Source organism: Thamnophis sirtalis, unplaced genomic scaffold (assembly GCF_051295495.1).
Source record: "Thamnophis sirtalis isolate CommonGarterSnake01/CBP01778 unplaced genomic scaffold, rThaSir2_p1.2 scaffold_1, whole genome shotgun sequence".
NCBI lineage: Eukaryota > Metazoa > Chordata > Lepidosauria > Squamata > Natricidae > Thamnophis > Thamnophis sirtalis.
This window is the reverse complement of record NW_028261381.1, coordinates 169,026,697-169,046,421: the sequence shown is the minus strand read 5'-3', so window position 1 is coordinate 169,046,421 and position 19,725 is coordinate 169,026,697. Positions and strand designations below refer to the sequence as shown.

The 19,725-nt window shown below is 44.8% G+C and overlaps 1 protein-coding gene across 4 annotated transcripts in view; it reads left to right on the top strand.

Moving 5' to 3' along the window:
- The window catches only part of CRTC1 (CREB regulated transcription coactivator 1), a 94,580-nt gene that overhangs the window by 66,281 nt on the left and 8,574 nt on the right, over positions 1-19,725 (top strand). For 2 of the 4 annotated variants that reach the window (XM_087703256.1, XM_087703257.1), the window contains exons 6-11: positions 344-429; positions 1,623-1,666; positions 3,312-3,532; positions 6,235-6,371; positions 7,796-8,050; positions 11,568-11,669. In XM_087703256.1, the coding sequence (XP_087559382.1) occupies positions 344-429; positions 1,623-1,666; positions 3,312-3,532; positions 6,235-6,371; positions 7,796-8,050; positions 11,568-11,669 (845 nt within the window). The remainder of the gene's footprint in view (positions 1-343; positions 430-1,622; positions 1,667-3,311; positions 3,533-6,234; positions 6,372-7,795; positions 8,051-11,567; positions 11,670-19,725) is intronic. The other 2 variants (XM_087703258.1, XM_087703259.1) reach the window with 1 other exon arrangement.

The following is a 19,725-nucleotide window of genomic DNA, read 5'->3' as shown; positions in this document are numbered from 1 at the left end:
CCTTCTAAAAGGATTTCTCCTTAACATTTGCTTGATAGTGAGGAAAATGTTTCCTAATAAAAGCAGAGCCCTCAACGGTGTTGAAGCTGCTTCTTTTGTTCAAATGATGGGGGAATCCCTTTTGTCTCCTCCCTTCAATATCTGGGGATCAGAAACTGGGGAGGTGAGGTGGGGGACTCAGCCTGCCTCCACTTTCAGCATGCACAAGAACTCTAAAGTTAGAGAGCTCATTGAGAACAAAGGAGATGGGATAGCCCTACAAAGGATCCTCTCTACTCACTTCTCCTCTTTCCCAGGGATTTTCAGAGCACACTTGGCTGATATATTCTTTCTCACACTGTAGTCTTATTACTGACGGTTCCAGGCATGGAGGAAGATGCATCAGAGACAGAGAAAAACCTTTCAAAACAAGGATGGGATACTAAGAAGGTATCTAATTTTTGCAGCGTATATGAGCTACTGACACCATTGAGCTGTCAGAGATTGTAAAGCTTTTTTCTTAGAGTGCAGCACATACCTAGGAGTGAAAGGGGTTATTTCAGACTTTAAAGTGAATGGTATGATTGGTGCATCATCCAGGGCTGAAATACCCAGTGAACACTTTTTAATTCTAGTTTTCAAGCATCAAAATTGGATTTTGTCTTGCAGCCAAAAGTGGTATTCAGCCTGTTTGGATCGGTTCAGGCGAAACGGTAGCGGAAATTTTGAGTAGTTCAGAGAACCGGCAAATACCACCTCTGGTTGGCCCCGCCCTCCCACCCCCGTTGTTTCCTGCCCTATAGTCCCTTCTTTTTTAGCTCAGCTGATCCGCGCGGCAGAGTAGATTGCCACGCCTCAGCTGCGCTAAATAATAGCTCAGCTCACCAGCACTGACACCGAGGATGGTCTTTGAGTGCTGCAAGCGCGTATTAGGCGCACTCAGATGCAAAACATCAGTGCGAGCACAAAGCGCGCTCTCATAGAACCGGTAGGAAAAGATTTGGAATCCCACCACTAGTTACAGCACATTGCCATAAGTTGGCTTTCTGTCATTCTTGGTTTTTCAAGGGAGAAGGGGGAAAAAATAGAAGCCCCCCTCCTCTTTCACAGCCCAGCTAGCTCTCCAGAAATATTTTTTCATCCACCGCTCTCTCCATTCATGTGGAGGCATGTGTAGTTGGCAGCTGAAGTGGGGGATGGAGTTAAGGGACTAGTAAGCTTGGAATTCCTTCAGGGAATTCCTGATGGAGACCCTCCCCCACTCTTCTAAATCCTCGAAGTGCTTATCTGGTTGGTCTCAAGAGAGTGAAGTCAGTCTGGTGAGATTCTTGTAAATAGGCAAGCAGCAATAAAGAAACTTCTCTGATCGGCTGACCTGTCGTCCTGTTTTCTTGCGCCTGACTGCATGAAAGAGTTTGCAATTGGAGAAAGTGGACTAGGAGAATCTTCCAGTTCTTCCATAGAGACATGTTTACCTCTACTACACCTGTACTTAAAAAGTACAGGTGTAGTACAGGTGTCTGGGTTGATCCAGGTGGGCGGGAGCTTCAGGTAGCAACCTTTGATATAATGACATTTAATTGTTTGTTTGTTTTTACAACTGAGTATCTCATGCTGACCTACTCTTCTCTGTCTTCTTTCAGACAGGATCCTCAAGGCCTAAATCTTGTGAAGTTCCGGGAATCAAGTATGTTTAAGGGGAAGGGTAACCTTTTTGTCCTCACCTGCCAAAAGTGCGTGTGTGTGTGTGTGTGTGTGTGTGTGTGTGTGTGTGCCCACACCCATAATGAAATTTGTGTGTGCCTCCTCCCTCCCCATTTTGGGCCTAGCAGACCTCCCTGAAGCCTCCTGGGACAAAAACGGGGTGCAGGCGTGCCATAGGTTCGCCATCACGGGTATATTTGATTTCTGGGTAAATATGAAACCAGCACCATCGTTTTGTGAAAACAAATCTCTGCTCTTTTGGGTCTGTGTGTTTTTAGTAAAGTGGAATAACTGAGAAGTCCAATGTAATGGCTTGCAATAATTTTAGTAGTTGCTGTTCAATAAGGAGTGTGAAGAATCGCAAAGCAAGATCATGCCTCTTTTGATACTTGGCTTAGCACATTTTCTGCAATGTCTGAATGAACAAACCATGGTTTTTGATATGACTGCAAGTCATGCTCCCTGTTAAATACAATTGTTGCATCAAACAATTCACACTTAACACAGTTCTCTATCGTACGACTCAAACATTGTGGCTTATTGTGATAGAGATAAGATTTGACATTAAGGGCGTGCACAAAATAGAAATGTTGCTTTATTTCAAACCTGAAATAAGTGATTGTGGCCCAGAAGTCCAGCTGAATAGAAACATAGGACATTTTAATTGATAGGAGTTTTGGCTGAAAAAATCTCCATAACTTAAGACTTCTTATGGGATAAGTATGAACTGGGTTTTAAATTGTACTCAGGGCACATCTTGTTCATAGAAACCCTCTCATTTCTGTAATAGATGCTTAGCTTGAATAGGTTCTTTGAAAAATCTTTAAAAGTAATTATCCTTTTCTAGAAAATTATGTTTTAAATACCTATCTTTTTAAATTCCATTGTATTAGATAGCTAACTTCTGTTAAGATGGTGGTTGAGTGCTGCCTTGAAGAAAAAAATCCTTACTTTGCAAGAAAGGAGGAGGCAATAGATTAAATTGTCATGATTCCAGGCAGGAATTATCACCCTGTTTATCCCAAAAGTGCTTTCCCCCCCAAGAGGCAACTAGGCTGTCTTGTTTATAACAGCTGTGGTGGCGCCTTCCATCCTTCTGAGGTGGGTAAAATGAGGACCCAGATTGTTGGGAACAATTATGTGACTCTGTAAACCGCTTAGAGTGGGCTGTAAAAGCATTGTGAAGGCGTTTTACTTCTCATCCAAGAAGCTTCTTCAGCTCTGAATGGATGGTGGGGAATAGAAGGATTTATACTCCTTGCAGACAGCTGGTCATTTGCATTCTTTTACTGAGTCATTAAGGCCACCTGGAGGTTTATTGTTTAACCACTTGCTAAAAGAATGCAAATGGCCACCTGTCCGGAAGTTGTATAATCCTTCCATTCCCCACCATCCAGTCAGAGCTGAAGAAGCTTCTTGGATGAGAAATGAAACGTCAGAGAAAAACCAGAAAGCCCACTTGCCGCTTGGGGTGGGGGGGGAGCACCTGTGGGACAAGTATGACCTGGATGACCAAGAATCTCCATAGAAAATCACCTTATTTTACTTCTTTGAATTCCAATAAAATCAGAAGGCCTTGGTCTGCATCTAACGAAGTATCCTTTTCTCTGTCTTTGTCATAAACACAGCATATTTCCATCAGCTGACCAAGAAAACACTACTGCCCTTATCCCTGCGGCTCACAACACGGGGGGCTCACTGCCAGACCTGACAAATATCCACTTCCCTTCTCCTCTCCCGACACCGCTAGACCCAGAAGAGTCCACTTTCCCTTCCTTGAGCAGTTCCAACAGCACCGGGAACCTCACTGCCAATCTGACGCACATGGGGATCAGCACAGCCAATCAGGGTAAGGTGTTTGCATCAGGGCTGGTATTCACTTACCTTCCCCATCGGTTCATAAACGTGAGTGTGTGTGTGTGCCCAAACACATCACATCCGCGCACCTTCCACGCATGCTCTTTGCCTTCAAAAAGAGCCTTAATGGGATGCCGTAGAGGTGGGGCGGGTGGTGGGACTGTTCTAACCCCCCTCTGTACGGTGAGTCACGCCGACACAAGATTACTGCTAGACAATTTATTCACAATAAATTAACACACCAACAACAAGCAACGCAGACTTCCACAGATAAGAAATACACACAAGAGCTTCTCCAGCTTTAGTATAACTGTTGTGTCCTGCAAAAAGCCTCCTTTCAAAGTCTCTTCTTATATACTCTCTTGGGAGGAGCCTAATCACAACCACCTGGCCCCAATTATCTTCTATATCTCCGTAGTTGCTGTTGGCGCTTATCTGCCCGTCTTTGCCTGGCGTCCATCTCCCTTAGCTCCTCCCCACTGCTCCAGGGCCTGATGTCTGGGACAAACTCCCTTTGGCTTTCACCACTGCTCCATGCCTCAGGCGCCTCCTGGTGACCAACCAGCCTCCCTGGTCCCTGCTCCAGGGTCCTCCACATCTTCCAGAGCCGACTCATAGGGTCCCTCGCTATCGGAGTCTGTTTGCAGGTCCAACAGCTCCTGCTGGGCCACAACAGGGGCCACCCATGATTTCTGCTACTGGTTCGGACGAACTGGTCAGAATTGGCAGAATGCCACCTCTGGTTTGCATGCATGTACAAATGCCTTCTAGCACAGCATCATCTTCCAGTCTTGTCCAGGATTTTTATTTTCACCCAGGCGGGACTGTTTTCTTAGTTACGACTGGACTGGGGGAAGGGGGGAAAGTGACTTAGGACTGGTCCTCATATTTACAACCATCACAGCAGTCTCACAGCCTTGTGACCAAAATTTGGGCACAGGGCAAGCTGGCGTGTATTTATACCAGCTGCAGGATCCTGGGATCAGGCAATCCTCATTTGCAACTTTCCCAGCTGGTGTTTGACAAGCACAGTCAAAGGCTGGGTGCGGGGGGGGGGGGCTGGATATGCTTAATGATCGTGCGATTCACTTGACTGAAGTGATTCACTTAACAACAGTGGCCCAAAGTCTGTAAAATCGGTTGCAACTCACTTAAAAATCCCTTTGCATAGCAACAGAAATTCTGGTCCCAATTGTAATGGTAAGTTCAGGGCTACCTTCTTTAGATTTGTTTATCCCATCTTTTTTATTTTTATAAATAACTCAAGGCACGAACATACCTAATATTAAATGCTACAGCCGTTCCCAGCCTGAAACCCTCCAGATTTCTTGGACTAATTTCTTATTCAGCATGCTGCCTGATAATAATGAGCTGGTCCGGTGGCCCAGAGGTGGAGCTTTCGTCTCACAATCGGGAGGCTCTGGGTTTGATCCTAGGTAGAGCCAGGTATTTCTCTCACTGGGCATGATGAGAATATATCTGCTGAATATAACTCCGCATTGGTGACAGGAACGGCCTCCGGCCAGTAAACGCTCAGCTCCATTCAGTTTCAATTCCATTCAGTTCCATTCAGTCAGGCTCCACCCCGCAAGGGATTAGTGGGGCCATTAAAGGAAGATGCTGCTGCCTGATAATCATTGATACTTTAATGCACAGCAGCTCTGCAGAGTACCAATTTGGGGAAGAGTGATTTAGCAGAGAGATTTTATTGATTTATTAAGTGTATATGCTGCCCATCTCACTAATCAAGCGACCCTAGAGATGGGAGGGGGGAACAAAGCTCAGGCCCTCCTTCCTTTGAATCGATTTGATTCGATCCGATCCCGAAGGCATTTTCAGAAGCTGTTATTCAGCTTGTTTTGTGAGCTCCTGGAGAAAAGCTGTGGTCGAAATATTAATGGTATTCTGAGTCAGCCACATAAGAACAGAGGTAGCCCTTGACTTTCAACAATTGAGCCCAACATTTCTGTCGCTAAGCGAGACGTTTGTTAAGTGAATTTTGCTCCATTTGTGAACTTTCTTGCCACGGTTGTTAAGTGAATCACCGTAGTTGTTAAATCGGTTGTTAATTGAATGTGACTTCCCCATTAATTTTGCTGGTCAGAAGGTCGCAAAAGATGACCACATGATCTCAGGACACTGGTTTGAACTGGTTGCCAAGCACCCGAATTTTGATCAGATGACTAGGGCAGGGGTGTCAAACTCAAGGCTTGTGGGCCAGATCCGTAAGCGGGGCCAGATCCGTAATGTATGTTGAATGTTGATTTTATTTATATGCGGGGTGCTTAAATCTGACCTGTGGGGCCGGCCTGGAAATAGCAAAGGACCGGCCCATAGTGCCTGACAGCTAAAACGGGGGGCACAGCACCCCACTGCGCCCCCCCCCCTGTTTTGGCCAGCAGGGTGCTACAGGAGGCGTTTGTCCCTCCCCCCCCTCTGGCCTGTGGAGAACTACGATGCTGATCCTGCCCGCGTAGAAATCCAGTTTGACACCCCTGGACTAAGGGGATGCTGCAATGGTCATAAGCATGAAAAACTATCGTAAGTCACTTATTTAGTGCTTTAGTGTTGTAATTTTGAATGGTGATTAAATGAACTATTGTAAGTCAAGGATTACCTGTAGTTTTGAAAATCCATCTGGGAAATCCCTCTTAAATCTTATGGCTCCTGCTAATTTTCTCTTGTCGGCAACAGGAATGACAACAACGTCATCTTCTTCCCAGCAACACCGGCAGCCAACCGTCAGTCCCCTCTCACTGAATACAGATTCCAGGAGAAGCCAATCCCAACAAATGTCTCCTACGCTTTCACCCCTTTCACCGATTACTCAGGTACAAGAGGGAATTCTCAGAGGTGGCCTTGAAAGCTGTTGCATAATAACATCATAGACCCAGTCCATAATAAACGCTCCAAACTGGGAGCTTTTACCAGTATAGCAACTCTGATAATAATGTTGCTTCAGTTCGTACTTTTCCCTTCAATTGTAGATTTGGTGGTTTTGGGAAGGATAAGCCAGGTATAATTCCACGTTGGACTTTTGATTGAGGTTATTTAGCCATATCCAGGTGGAATGCCAAACCGTAATAGGCAATCTGTTGCCCTCCAGATTTTGGATTTCATAAACCATCATGAGAGAGTTGCCTTCCAAAATGCCAACCTCTGGTTATCTTTGCACTCACCCATTTTAAATGTACTTGGTGGTTGGGGGGGGGGGGGGGAGAGAATCGGAAATTCTATTTGCAGGTAGTAAGAAATCAATTATTTAATTAGAAATCAATGTGCCCAATGCATTGACTCATCATCTGAACTCAGCTACAGTGATTGAGTCATGATGAGTAGCAAGCAAATCAAATAGTCAATTTGTTAGTCTTACTTAGACCTTAGCATGCTCTGTGAATCCCAGGATTTGGCCTGTAGGTCATGGTTTGCGGCTCATATTGTGTTAGCCAAGTAAACTGTAGTTAATCCATAGTTAGTAAACTATTGATAGAAGAGAATATTTGTAGCTCAAGGTTAAACTATGGGGTCCTTAGTGCTCTGGTTGTTTTCTTGCAGACATTTCATTACCCAACAAGGTAACATCATCGTAGTGATGATGTTCCCAGTTGGGGAATGAAACATCGGCAAGAAAACAACTAACCTCCGAGAGCATTTAGGACCATTTTAACAAACTATGGTTAAATAAAGCATTGCACAGTGTTGTGTGTGGGTGCAGGGCAATTCAGCATGGCCAATTCACCACGGCCAACTCACTGCGGCCGACTTGCTGCGGGACAACTTGTCACCGGCAACTCACTGTGGGACAACTCGCTGCAAGACAAGAGTTCCACTAATATCGAAGAAATGGTAGAATAGAATCATTAAGAAAAGATGCAAAAGGAGGGACAAAATGAATTGTGAATGACAGACAGTAAAATAATTTTAAAAATAGTTTAAATACGTTTAAATTGAATTGTTGAATTGTCCTGCGGTGAGTTGGCCACAGTGAGTTGTCCCACCGCGAGCTGGGCATTGCGAGTTGGGCATTGCAAATTGGCCACGGCAAATTGTACCATTCCATTGCAAGCACACTCTTTCCATAAATACGTACGTACACAGAGCCTGGGAAATGCTAAAAAGCCAGATAGAATAGGAACATTCCTGCCTCCCCACAAGATTAGCATAATTAGGGCCGAGTGCTTCCTTCTGAAGTCTTCACCCCAAGAAATCTGATTCCTGGGGCCCTGACGTCCTTTTCTCTCCTTTTCTTCTTAAGGCTGTGGCGTTGGACGCGCTCTCCATGGAACAGCAGCTTCCCCCCTACCCGTTCTTCACCCAGACAAGCGCGCAGCAGCAGCAGTCACAGACCCAAGTGGCAAGTGCTTTACCACCCAACGCTTCTCTGATGCAGACCTCCGGCTTGCAGCGGGGCGTTCAGCTGCCCCCACTCTCGGTCTCTATCCCTTCCACAATCCCACAGTCTCCTCCAGGCAGCCAAACCCAGACTTCCATGGGGATAGACATCAATTCAGTAAGTTTGATGGGGAAGAGGAGTTGGGACCTCCAGCTTCCTAGACATCTCAGACAAAAACATAGGAAACAGGAAGAGGCTTGGTCAGAGCTGTCTGCTTTCTGAAAAGTGCGTGGTTTGGATATGTTGAGGCTGCCATTGAAAACTGCAGAGAAATATGTGGTTCATTGCCAGTCCTCCCTCATAGCCTCTGGAAAACGTAGTCTTCCAAATATCATAGAGACTTCCGTGAAGGGACTGGATTACAAATCTTATCAGAGATAAATATGGTTCTCAAAAGCCTTGGGTAGAGACCTGAGTTTTTGAAGAATTTTGAGATCATTTCCACCTGGAGGGAAATCAATACCTCCAGCAAGTTGAGATTGACTCTTGTTGACCACGCAGATACCTCCACATTAAGTTGTTCTTGGCAACAACATAGAAATGGTTTGTCTGGGCCATTTTCCAGAATATTTTTTTCAGCCATCCATCGTATAGACCGTATAGACTCCGTTAACAACGGCGGTGAGGGCAATGTGGGGAAATGCTGAAGGATCAGGTTAGAGATGGATCATCCTGGAGAAAATCTGTCTGTGTGGTTGCTAAGAGTTGACAACAGCTTGACTGCATGTATAATCAATCAAGATAATTATGATCTAAAACTTGGCCCCCTGCCCAAGGTGCTGCCATCTGTGAGGGAAGTCTGCTCCTTCACTCCAGTCCAACAATTATGGAGTGATTTGACATTTTTCCTATTCTACTCTCTCAGAGTAGAACAGAAAATGACACCTCACCTGCAATCTCAGCTGGGCTTCGTAGAGGTCTAATTTATAAATGGACACAATCTCACAAGATCACGGCTATGTTTTTTCCATTACTTTTTCATGCCATGTCATTTTCATGCTGAAAATGTTTCCATCCCCTAACTTGTGGCTGGTCATGGCAGTTCCCCTGAAAATCTCAAGCCATGAGTTCCCCAACCATAATCCTTTCCATACCTCTCCTTTTGCTCACAGCCAGTCCCCCAGCCTGGATTCAGAGAGCCTTAGCGCCAGTTGAGATCAGTGCCCAGCCATAACAAAATTTTCTCTTGGGTTTGAATCACCAAAGTCCAGTATTTCTCAATCTTAGCCAGTTGAAGATGCGTTGACTTCAACTCCCAGAATTCCCCAACCAGTGTTGAAGTTCAAGCATCTTCAAGTGTCTGAGTTTGAGATACATTGATTTAGCTAGCTAGAACCTTCAATCGGCCTACTAACTCCAAGCAGATTGTTCTTAAAGCTGAACACACAGAGTTGCTTGATGTATTTGCTGTTTTTTTCCAACCCCAAAGAAGTTTTCTTTTAATCTGTCAAAATAGGTAACCATCTTTTAACTGGGATGAATGGTTGCATCTCTCTTCCCCATTTTCTGCAGACTTTCCCCCTTTTCTCTGTCATTGCAAAAGGAGTTTGGAAATTTCCATTTTAGGTTAATTGTAGTTTAACAGCTAATCCTTGAACCACATTGAACGGTTTGAAATGAGCCCGCAAGCCAGGAAAAAAATGCCTCACATTAACTACACCTGTTCAGCTTAATTGTATCCTAACCTGCAAAATCATTAAGATAAAAAATCATAGCTGGCTGGGGAATTCCAGGAGCTGAAGTCCACGAGTCTTAAAGTTGTCAAGGCCGGACATCCCTAACTTAGACTGTGACTTTCACTCGGAATAAATTGCCCCTGCAGTAAGCAAAGGCTTTTCATGATGTTTAGACACAACCACTAGCCAAGGTACCAGTGATTTCAGGGCTGTTTGTGTGACAAAATGTGGCCTCCCTATTTCTCTGCCTTCCATATATCAAGCATTAGGTATGCCTGGTGGCTTTTTTAAAAAAAAAGAAATACTGTATTTCTGTGGCACTGGCTGTCCTAAATACCTTCCCAGTTTGCACTGCTGTGCCTCTTCTGCATCTCACATGTATGTGTGTGTGTGTGGGGGGGGGGGGAAGCTGGCTTTCTGCACACTATATGAATCTTTCACCATTCTCCACTAGTCTGTGCAAGTTTTCCAAGTGATAATCTTTGCAGTAAGGCTTGCTTCATGGTGTTAGAGCTGAATCTGTCATCAAGCTAAAGCAAGCCATCCTTCGGATCAATTTTAATACCCCTGTGTAGAATTGAAGTGTTTTGGTCCCATCCTTTGGAGAAGGCGGCACTTTCTCCACCCAATAAATCTTTTGCAAATTGAAACAGAAGCATGAGAATGCATGCGAGGTCCATAACTTTTTCCACAGGCTCCTCCAAAAAAGAATTTGTGCAAGTGGATGTGTTCCGCCTTATGGGTTGCACAGGTAGGAAAGAAACATAATGGTTGAAGTAGAGGGTTCCCCCCCCCCACCTCCAAGCTGGGGTTTCAGGGTATTGTGGTTACTCAGTCCCCCCAAAGCTGGAAGAAACATCTCAAAACAGGCAACCGGAATCAACCTGGGTTGTAACAGAATCCCTTTTTAGCCTGTGGAGATTCTCAGTCATAGTTGTCTCAAAGGTGCTTTTTCAAAAGGCAACTGGACTGTTTTTCGTTGAGGAAGAAGAAGATGACTTTGTGCTCCCCATCCAAGAAGCCTCATCAGTTCTGGAATAATGGTGGAGGCGATGGAAGGATTAGGTCTGACAGGATTGGGGGGGGGTGGGGTGTTTGAAGGTTCATATTTATTTAGAGTCACCTGGTTGTTCGCACTCTCCCTGACAGCTCTTGGGGCTTTTTTCTGTGCCCTTGGGGGTCACCTGTAAAGATAAAGGTTCCCCTGCACATGTGTGCTAATCGCTTCCGTCTCTAGAGGGCGGTGCTCATCTCCGTTTCAAAGCCGAAGAGCCAGCGCTGTCCGAAGACATCTCCGTGGTCATGTGGCCGGCATGACTAAACACCGAGTGTGCATGGAAGGCTATTACCTTCCCACCAAAGGTGGTCCCTATTTTTCCTACTTGCATTTTTACGTGCTTTCGAACTGCTAGGTTGGCAGAAGCTGAGACAAGTAACAGGAGCTCACTCCGTTACGTGGCACTAGGGATTCGAACCGCCAAACTGCCGACCTTTCTGGTTGACAAGCTCAGCGTCTTAGCCACTGGGTCCCCACGTCCCCTATATATCGGGTCACCTGTATCAGAGTGCAAATAGGGAAAATCTTCTTGAAACTCTGAAAAGGTTGTAGACATTGTATGTGTTGTAAGACTGCATTGTAAACACTTCTGGGATGAGAAGCGAAATGTCTTCTCCTTCCTCGAAGGGGGAAACCCCCCCCCAGTCCAGCTGCCTTTTGAAAAAAAACACCTTTTTGAGAAGCCCTTTTCTAGGCTCATGACTTCTCCGAGCATTGTTGAACCGTACTGTGTGCTGCTGAATTCACCCAGGACTATTCTTGCCTTCTGTTCTCTTCTCCTTTTCCTCCCTTCCCCCCCCCACCCTCCCCACCGCCCCTCCCTGTACATGAAAAGAAACCTGTGTTTTCTCTCCCTCTCCTCCTGTTCCCCCGCAGTCTCTAACACTGTGTCCTTCTGTAGGGCTCACTCCAGCAGTACCGCAGCAATGCTGGCTCCCCAGCCAACCAGTCTCCCACTTCTCCTGTCTCCAATCAAGCTTTCTCTCCTGGCAGCTCCCCTCAAGTAAGGGACTGTAATGCTTCTAAGGCCTTTTGGGGGTCCATGCTTCTCATATATTTTCTTCCCTCTTCTTAACTTTTTTTTTTCCCCATCCAGCTTTTTGAATGGTTTCAAACTAATAATAATAATAATAACGCTCGGTCAAGTTGGGTGGGTTGCGTTAAAGCAGTGTTTCTCAACCTTGGTGACTTTAAGTCCTGTGGACTTCAACTCCCAGAATTCCCCCAGCCAGCTATGCTGGCTGGGGGATTCTGGGAGTTGAAGTCCATAGGACTTAAAGTCACCAAGGTTGAGAAACACTGCGTTAAAGGACTGGGATCCTTTGGGTGGGGATTCCTTCTTGCTAAAATCTGATGCTTATCTGAACCCGAACCTGTTCTCCCCCATACTAATGTCTGCCTCCCTCGTGTTCATTATCTTTCGAATGTTGCCCTCTTCTTTAAAAAAAAAAGGTTAGGATGCCATTCTGGGCTCAAAAAGCAGGCCGAGATATATCACCGTGCAGAATTAAAAGTACGGTTTTAAATACATTTTATTTATTTCATTTTTTTTTTGACTGCCCAACTCTCGTGAACTCTGGGCGGCATACGAAATACATTGACAGCAGTGGTGGATGCAAACGTTTTTACTACTGGTTTCGTGGGCATGGTTTTGTGGGCATGGCAGGGGAAGGTTACTGCAAAATCCTCATTTCCTCCTGATCAGCTGGGAGGCAGAGAATAGATGGGGGCGGGGCCAGTCAGAGGTGGTATTTGCCAGTTCTGCGAACTACTCAAAATTTCGCTACCATTTCTCCAGAACTGGTCAGAACCTGCTGAATCCCACCTCTGATTAACAGGTGCATAGTGGAGGGGAGGGGGATATATGGGAAGGTATGGATCGGTGTGGTTTTTGTGCTTTTTGAATTTTAAAAATGTTTATAGAACAAACGTAGCAGAACTGTGCCAGTGTATATAAGGCAAGTCTCCTTGATGAATTTTGTCTTATTTTCTCCAATACTTTTATGTGAATGAATATGTGTTTCTTTTGTGAACCACAAAATACAGCGCTAACTTTAATTTAGGTAGCTTTTTAAAAAAAGAATATGTTTGTTGAAGAAATTAGAACATGGTTTCTCAACAGCTTGAAGAAGTGTGGATTTCAATTCGCAGAATTCCCCAACCAGCCATGCTGGCTAGGGAATTCTGAGAGTTGAAGTCCACACATCTTCAATCAGCCAATCTTGATAAAATGTAAGTTAGAATAAGTCTCCATATTTAGATGTGGTCTACTCTTGAATATACCAGAGAACATGTTTATACCTGGAAAAATAGAGATTTATTGAAAGCTATAATGAAAGCTACAATAAAACAGGGTATACTAGATATCAGATTGTGGGGCCATGATTGGAAGAGATTTCTTGTCTTTATTCCTGGTTTATGGGCTTCTTGATTGATCCTGTTAGAAACATCAGTTGTGATGGACTTTCGATTGAAAAAAATTAATTGACTGAAGTTTAATATTTAAGAAATAAAATTCTGAGATTCTTAACTTAGGAAACAAAAATGCACTGTATGGAATGGGAATATAGGTAGTCCCTGACTTACGACCATGATTGAGACCAGAATCTCCGTTGTTAAGAAAGCTGGTTGTTACGATCACAGGACCCCTGGACGTTGCATCCGTTTTAAATACATGCGAGGACACCAAGCAACCCAATATTAATCGTGATTGTAAGGATGCTGCGTCAGTTTGCCCATGTGAGGACTGTTTACAAGTCTCATTTTTCAGTGCCGTTGTAACTTTGAAAGGTCACTACTGTTCTGACCTAGACTTCACAAAATCACGAAGCAGACGCCGACAAAACCCCTTTTTATTAAGCTAATATGAATTCCTCTCATTCACAACCAGCAAAGTCCCGGCAAACAGTCTTTCAAGGGTGAATTTACAACCACGGATCTTATCAGGCTTGGAGAGCTGCCAGGCCGATATCTTCGCAATCCTGTACAAGAAAATACTTGGCAAGGAATCTGTGAGAGTCACGAACAAATCTTCACGCTAATTAAGTGAACTAATTTTCTCCTGCAAACTCCACTCCCCTTTCATTCCTCTTTATTCCCTATGGGAGGGGCCATTCACTGTCCACCTGTGCCTTTACTCGCCTGTTCCCCTCTCCTGGCAGCTCTGCGGGTAACATCGGGAACAGGCTCCAGCTGTTCTTCTGTCCCACTGATCTCCGACTCTGAAGGCAGTTGATAACTGTTGGACGGCCATCTCTGCTTCCGATTCAGAGCCCTCCCCAGAGCCTTCCTCAGACTCCAGGACTGGCCCAGGTTCCTCCCCAACCTCCTCACTCTCTGAGTCTGCCACCAGCTCCGCTGGCCAGGGGCAGGCCACAACACTTATACAGTGCAATAGAATACAATAGCAGAGTTGGAAGGGACCTTGGAGGTCTTCTAGTCCAACCCCCTGCCTAGGCAGGAAACCCTACACTGTTTCAGACAAATGGCTATCCAACATCTTCTTAAAGACTTCCAGTGTTGGGACATTCACAACTTCTGGAGGCAACTTCTGTTCCACTGATTAATTGTTCTCACTGTCAGGAAATTTCTCCTCAGTTCAAAGTTGCTTCTCTCCTTGATTAGTTTCCACCTGCTTAATTAATGGTGCAAAGTTGAAGATTACCTGTCATATTTATGAGAATTATTTTGGAATAATAGTGGATTGCAAACCAAATACAAGCAAGCAATAGGACATGGCTGAAAATATGGCAAATGTTCCATAGAACCATAATTTCCAAATCATTGGAAGGAGTCATTCTTTTCATTCTGTTCTGACCCAGATCAGAGAAGGGTAATTAGAATGATTGGGTAACTAGAAATTAAGGTTTAAATTAAATGCCACCCAGAAGAGGTTTCCTGTTCTCACTGCAGAGTACAAGACTCAGAATAATGAATTTAAGTTACAAGAAGGAAGGTTGTTCTTTATTTATTATCCCTCCTTCAAAAAAAATTTTTTTTTTAAATAAACAACTCAAGAGGACGATTTAGTATCCTTTCCACCTCCTATTCCCCCCACCCCCCCCAACAACTGAATGTTACAGAAGAAATTCCTCATAATAAGAACAGTTTAATAATGGGACAAATTACACAAGAGACACAGTGGCTGCTTTTTTATTGTCTCTATTATTCAGCGGGTTGGACTCAATAACCCAATTAATCCCTTCCAACTCTTGTGATTTTCTTTTTACCCACTTGGGATTTTATCGATACCCATGACAGTTCCATGTGGCACAGTTAAAAAGAAATGGCCCACTCAACTACATACACACACAGATATCTCTCTCCCGCTCTCTCTCTCTCTCTCTCTCTCTCTCTCTCTCCCTCCCTCTCTCTCTCTCTCTCTCTCCCCACCCTCTCTCTCTCCCCCTCTCCTCCTCCCTCTCCTCTCACTCCTTACCCCCCCTGTCTCTCTTCCCCCCCTCTCCTTCTCTCTCTCCTTCCCACCTTCTCTCTCCCTCTCTTGCTCTCCCCTCTCTCCCTCTCTTTCTCTTCCCCCTCTCTCTTTCTCTCTCTCCCTTCCTCTACACACACACACACACACACACGTCAGTTCATTTAGTGACCTTTCAAAGTTACACCACCACTGAATAAAGTGACATCTGGCCATTTTTCACAGTTAACAACCTTTGTAGCATCTCCATGGTCAACGTGATCAAAATTCAGATGCTTGGCAACTGGTTCACACCATTGCTGTGTCTTGTTGGGTCATGTGACTACCTTTTATAATCATTGAATAAACAGACTCCATTGGGGGCGGGGAGCCAGATTCACTTAACAACTGGGCTACTAACTTAACAATTTCAGTGGTTCACTTAACAACGGTGGGAAGAAATGTCGTAAAATGGGGGGCAAAACCCGCTTAGGAAACGCCTCGCTTAACAACAGAAATGTGGGGCTCCATGGTGGATTTAAGTCAAGGACCACCTGTCTGTGAGTGTAGGTGTGTGCTTGTGTGTGAGAGAGGGGGAGAGAGAGAGAAAGGAAGGAAGGAAGGAAGGAAAGAAAGAAAGAAAGAAAGAAAGAAAGAAAGAAAGAAAGAAAGAAAGAAAGAAAGAAAGAAAGAAAGAAAATGAGTGTGTGAGAGAAAGCTAGCTGCATCCAGGCCCTTTTTGAGATGTGAAAGGTTCTGCTTGAGGTTTGCAACAGAGTCTCTGAAGCAGGAGAGCAAATTGCATGACTCCGTTTGAGTGCCTTGCCCTATGCTAGTGGGGTTAAGGCACAGAGGCCCCTTAGGGTGGCATAGGCCTCGTGGTCCTAGACTCAGTTCAAGGACTGAGCTGCATTAAAAATCAGCTTCTTTCCCTGACAAAGCAGCGGTGGCCCTCTTGATTTCCTTATAGCGGGTGTTCAGCCAGTTTGTATTAAAAGGGGAAGAGGGAAACTGTTGACCGAGCAAATACTTCTCCAGTTTGCCCAACGCTCTCTTTGCAAAGGCAGCAAAGGGACTAATCTTGGATCCTGAAGTGCTGAACCAGTCAAAAACGTCCCAGTTTTAATATCTTTGGAGCAGCTTTTGCTACCGGTAGTTATTAAAACTGCATTTATGATTCCGTGGGGGGAAATTTAGATAAATTCTACATCTATTCTTGCTGATCTACTGAGCTGCTTGGAAGCGTTTATAACACGGTTTTGCATCATTGCTTAGTCATAAAAATTGAACGCTTTCCAATAGCTGGGAGGGGAGCAGGACCCTAGCCGGTGAAATGATAATCCAGCAGATTCTAAAAACGTTATTTCCCAACATGGTGAAGTAGCTAGGCATTCCCCCCCCCCCAAACACCACCACCAAGAAGGAGGATAGTGATTTCCAGTGTGATGTTAACTCAGATTGTAGATTCATGCAATTGTGCAACAGGACCAGATTAAGGTGCAGCTTCTTTAAGGAAATTGTGAGAGGCATAAGGTGCAATGCTGTAGCTGCTCCAATGCATTTCTAGATTTGGATTCAAAAATTTGTCCTTTTCCTGAACAAGCGACCTTTCCACGCAAAATGGGGTTACGTGATCCCCGGACGCTGCAATGGTCATAAATATGAACCAGTTGCCAAGCATCTGAGTTTTCATGGGGATGGCTGCAGCAGTCGTGTGTGCGAAAAAATGGTGTTGCAAGTCAATCTTTTTCAGTGCCGTGGTAACTTTGAACGGTCACTAAATGAATTGTTGTAAGTCAAGGACTACCTGTAGCTGTTCTGAAACTATATCCAACAATGGGGATGCTGTTTCTGGCATCTGTGACTTAGAATAGTGGAGGCTTATCAGCTTTTTGTCAACCGGAAGAGCAAATATACAGATCGTCCTCAGCTTATAATCATAATTGGGACCAATACAATAATACAATAGCAGAGTTGGAAGGGACCTTGGAGGTCTTCTAGTCCAACCCCCTGCCTAGGCAGGAAACCTTATACCGTTTCAGACAAATGGCTATCCAACATCATCTTTTTTTTTATTGCAAGAAATTTTTATTTTTATTAAACAAACAACACACACAAAAAATCATAATCTTATATTACATCTTGTAGAAAGTGTGTCGATTGGTTACAATTAGCTTTTGTGCATCCCTTCCACAGTCATTACTTATATTCATATCAAATGTCAAAGAGTCTTATTGGGTCTTACTATCAACATAGCATAGTTCTCATTTGACTGAAATTGTTTTAGTGTCCTTTTGCCTAAAATAATCCATAGTTAAAAACACAACCACCTGATGGCATTTCATTAATTATTACAAAATCATCCAATAGCCTTAAACCTTTATAACGTATTCTAAATAAAGATTAGTTGACAAAGTTTCTTCTTTTCATTAAACTAGACATACCCAGTTCCTGCAACATATGTTTTAGTTTCCAGTCCCCTAATCATCTTCGTTGCTCTTCTCTGCACTCTTTCTTGAGTCCAGAGTCTCTGTTGCTAAGTAAGGCAGGTTTTGTGGCCTGCCAGCACAGCTGGCAGAAGATTCGGACAGTGGGGAGATTAGGGAGGAGCATGGCCAGTCCTGGAGTCTGGGGAAGGCTCCGATGAGGGCTCTGCATCGGAGGCAGAGAGTGGGCCAGAGCCATATGGCTGGCCCTGGCCCCTGGGCCTTGAGTTCGACACGCCTGGTGTATATGATTTGAGCCTTGGTATAAATTCCTTGATTTTATTCCAAACCCATTCCTTTAAAATATACCTGGTATTGATCCTTGGAGCTACAGACCTGCAGAATTTATTAACGAAGCAGGGAAAGGACTTTTTGTCACCCACTCCATGTTTCCTGTTTTTCTAATGGAACAAAAGGTACTTGCATGGCAAAAAGACTCACTCATCAAAGCAGAAAAGGCGGTGGTGGTGGGGAATCTTTCTGTTGCAGAAGCTTGCAATGCACGCATTTAATACTGTTTCAGAATCTTTATTCTACCTTACCCGTGATGCAGTTTTTTTCATTATTATACAGCATATGGTCATTCCCCCCCTCCCCCCCAATCTGGATGCTTTCCAAATGTGTGGGCATCGACCAACGGGACAGATGGGAATTCTGAAGATTAGACTCTAGAATAAGGAATAACGTGGCCCTCACAAAATAATTCGATTTATGTATCTATTTATTTAGCACTATTTGTATCTCCGCCTACCTCACATAACGTGACTGGGCAGCGTACAAAGACAGCTATAGTTAAAACAATATATAAGTCAAAATAAAAACATGAAAAAAAAACCCAAGAGAATAACCACCAGTTAATATCATAGAACCACCTCGCAGGCTCCCCATAGACTTCCCAAGATTGCTGGAAAAACTATGTTTTAGAGCAGTGTTTCTCAACCTTGGCGACTTTAAGTCCTGTGGACTTCAACTCCCAGAATTCCTATGCTGGCTGGGGAATTCTGGGAGTTGAAGTCCACAGGACTTAAAGTCGCCAAGGTTGAGAAACACTGTTTCAGAGGATCTGATGGAAAACTAATGGGGATGGAGCCCAATCTCACCTTGAGGGGAATTCTGACTTGAAAGGATCCGTATAATTAGCTTCATTCCATGCCTGCTGAGGCTTTTGCACAACTGTCTTCTCCACAATCTTTCCTAAAGGGAGGTTAGACACAGGAGGAAAATTGTCCAGCAATGGCTTCTTGAGGACGGTGGAATTGCCCTTTCCCCAAAGAGCAATTAACGACCGCTAGAATCTCTAACCTCTCCATGTTCCCCCCACTTTCTCTCCCCCCCCCCTCCGCCTACCCAGGATTTAAGGAACAGGAGGCTGAGTTCACAGCTGTCTTGGCCCCGTTCTCTTCCTTAGGCCCGAGAGGTTCAAACTGCTCCCAGATAACTGGGCTAGACTGCACCCCTGGCCTTCCATCGCACCTATATCCAAACCAGCATCCAACTGGGAACAGATTCAAGTACAGGTAGTCCTTGGCTTACAACCATTCATTTAGTGACTCTTTTGAAGTTCCAACAGCACTGAAAAAGGGGTTTATCACTGTTTTTCACATTTACAACAATCTTTGCAAACATCCCCATGGTCACCTGATTAAAATTCGCCTGCTTGGCAACCGGCAGAGGTGGGTTCCTACCGGTTTCAGGAGAACTGGTAGTAAAAATCGGGGCTGGCTCTCCGAACTGGTAGTACCTGCATGCCGGCCACGCCCCCAAACCGGTTCTCCGCCATCTTGTTTTTAATTGAATTTTCAATTTTAATTGAACTGAGCATGTGCTCACAGCGCTTCCTGCTGCCTACACATAGGTAAGCATTTCCGCTAGCCTACCTCCCTTCCTCCCCACCAGCCAGTAGTCTCTCAAAGCCGCGGCGAGAACAAGGGGGCAGCCCAGCAACCTTTGCAGCCGTGTGCGCGGCAGAGTAAATGGGAGGGGGTGCAATACCCCGCCGCTTGGAGCTTGGTGGGACATCCACTCACCCTCTTGTCCGGAGCACCGGCCCCACTCGCTTTCTTCCTTCTGCCACTGCACTGGGGCCAAGAGGGGCGACAGCGGTGCTCCAGAAGGGAAGGCGGATGTCCCAGGGCTGCACTGCAGCAGAACAACAGACTCGG